This window comes from Haplochromis burtoni, unplaced genomic scaffold (assembly GCF_018398535.1).
Source record: "Haplochromis burtoni strain Fernald_Lab_line unplaced genomic scaffold, NCSU_Asbu1 Contig_1343, whole genome shotgun sequence".
Taxonomy (NCBI): domain Eukaryota; kingdom Metazoa; phylum Chordata; class Actinopteri; order Cichliformes; family Cichlidae; genus Haplochromis; species Haplochromis burtoni.
The window spans coordinates 24,684-26,740 of NW_024583704.1; the positions used below are offsets into that span (position 1 = coordinate 24,684).

Consider the following 2,057-nt stretch of genomic DNA (forward strand, 5'->3'; position numbering starts at 1 on the left):
AATAACAGTGGAGTCACATTTGAACAGGCTTCAGGAACACAATACATTGTGGTGGACTGTGGAGGTACTCTATGTTTTCAAAGTGCAGTTTTTCTTACTTTTTTATGTTTTTATGGTTTGAAAGAGATAGAAGCCTTTTATATCCACTGTGAGCGACCATTGTTGAACAGAGGTGGTGGTTTACGACACCAACTGTCTGCCAGCTATAATCCAGTTTTGACATCCCTTTCCAGACGCCTTAACGCCCAGTCACACTCACAACCTGGGCCATCTGACCTCAGGAAATCACACTATAGGGTGGGGTTAGGTTCCACAATAAGCTCACCCGAAACCCTGGCTGATTGTGACCCACACCCATTTTCATGCCTTGGCTCATGTGATTAGGTAGAATAGAATAGAATGCCTTTACTTTCACTATACAGATATACAATGAGATAGCCTACAGAGCATCTCCTGATCAGTGCAAATGTGCGTGTGTGTGTGTGTGTGTGGGGGGGGGCGGGGCAATGGCTCATGTGATTAGGTAGAGGATCATTAGGGGGCCATTGAACTCGAGGCAAATGTACTGTTTATAAGATTGGGGAAACCTGCAGTCAGCTGTGACTGAAGAAGTCACTTGGATGAGTGATGAAACGTTTCTCCCACAAAACGCTACGTCCAGATGAACAGAATTTTTGAGATATACAGTTTCATACAAATTTCCTGTATCATATTTATATACACTTACTATGTTATTATGTATGTTTGTATTTAGATAAATTATTTGTCCATTGAAGCATGAAACCAGACTGTTATGGGTTTCTAGACTGATGTACAGTGAATAAACAGAGGAGCTCCAGGTTTAAAGATTAGTTTGTTTCCACTGTAATACTGTTAAAATATATTTGTATCAACTCTTTATCATTGTATGTGGCAATATACACACTTGTGTATAGTTCTGTGTATTCACCAGTGAGTGATAAAGGCCCCAAACTCTGCATTAGGAGGGTGGAGGAGAGAATAATTTGTAAAGATGCTATCACTTATTTTTAATTACTGTGTCTATGTGTTGCAGGTGGAACCATTGACATCACTGTTCATGAAGTCCTGGAGGGAGGAGCCCTGAAAGAGCTGCACAAGGCCTCGGGAAATGATTTGGGGGGACAAACTGTGGATAAAAAATTCAAAGAGTTCCTCAGAGAAATCTTCAGTGATCGTTTGTGGGATGAATATGAAAAAAAGCATCCAGGAGAGATGCAGAAGATGATGTATGATATCTCAGTTTTAAAAGAGAATGATGATGATGATGTGGACATCAGCTGCCAATATAACCTGGGTGAAATGGCAAAAGAACAGCAGAAAATAGAAAAGTTTTTTGAATCGCTGAGAGGTGTTTCCTGGAATGAAGGATCCATCAAAATCTCAAAAGAGAAAGTACGATCTTTCTTTGCTGAGAGTCTGAATGGCATCACCAAGAGTCTCAGAGAAATCCTGAAGAAAGGTTTCACCATTAAGTACATTCTGTTAGTCGGAGGCTACTCTCAAAGCCTGATTCTGCGTCAGCATATTACCAATCAGTTTAGTGATCAGTGTAAAGTTCTGTGTCCTTCTCATCCTCAAGAAGCAATCATGAAAGGAGCTGTGATGTTTGGAAGAAACCCAGCATTGGTGGCATCTCGAATAAGTGCCTTTACTTATGGGGTTTCTTTGTCTCTTAGGTTTGATGCATCCAAGCATAGAGCAGACAAGAGATACACAAACAAAGAGGGCGAGTGGTGTGATGGTATTTTCTGTGTACTGGTGAAGGAAAATGAGGAAGTGGGCTGGGATAAAACCAGTGAGTACAGCTGCACACCAATAGAAAGAGATCAGACAGCGATTACCTTTGCATTTTATCGCACAGAGAGAAATATCCAAGGACTAATGTATGTGGATGAGTGGGGAGTAGAGAAAATTGGTTCTATTATTCTTGAGTCACCTGTCACAGCACGCGGCATGAATCGTGAAATCAAACTACAAATCAAGTTTGGTGCCACAGAAATGACGGTCACAGCCATAGACGTAGATTCAGGTTCCAC

General features: G+C 41.2%; 1 protein-coding gene across 1 annotated transcript in view; it reads left to right on the forward strand.

The window, feature by feature from the left end:
• LOC106632704 (heat shock 70 kDa protein 12A-like) overlaps positions 1–2,057 on the forward strand; it is a gene marked incomplete at its 3' end in the record, with an annotated part of 3,121 nt that extends 1,064 nt beyond the window's left edge. The window contains 2 exon segments of the mRNA XM_042216915.1: positions 7–64; positions 1,055–2,057. Coding sequence (XP_042072849.1) covers positions 7–64; positions 1,055–2,057 — 1,061 coding nt within the window.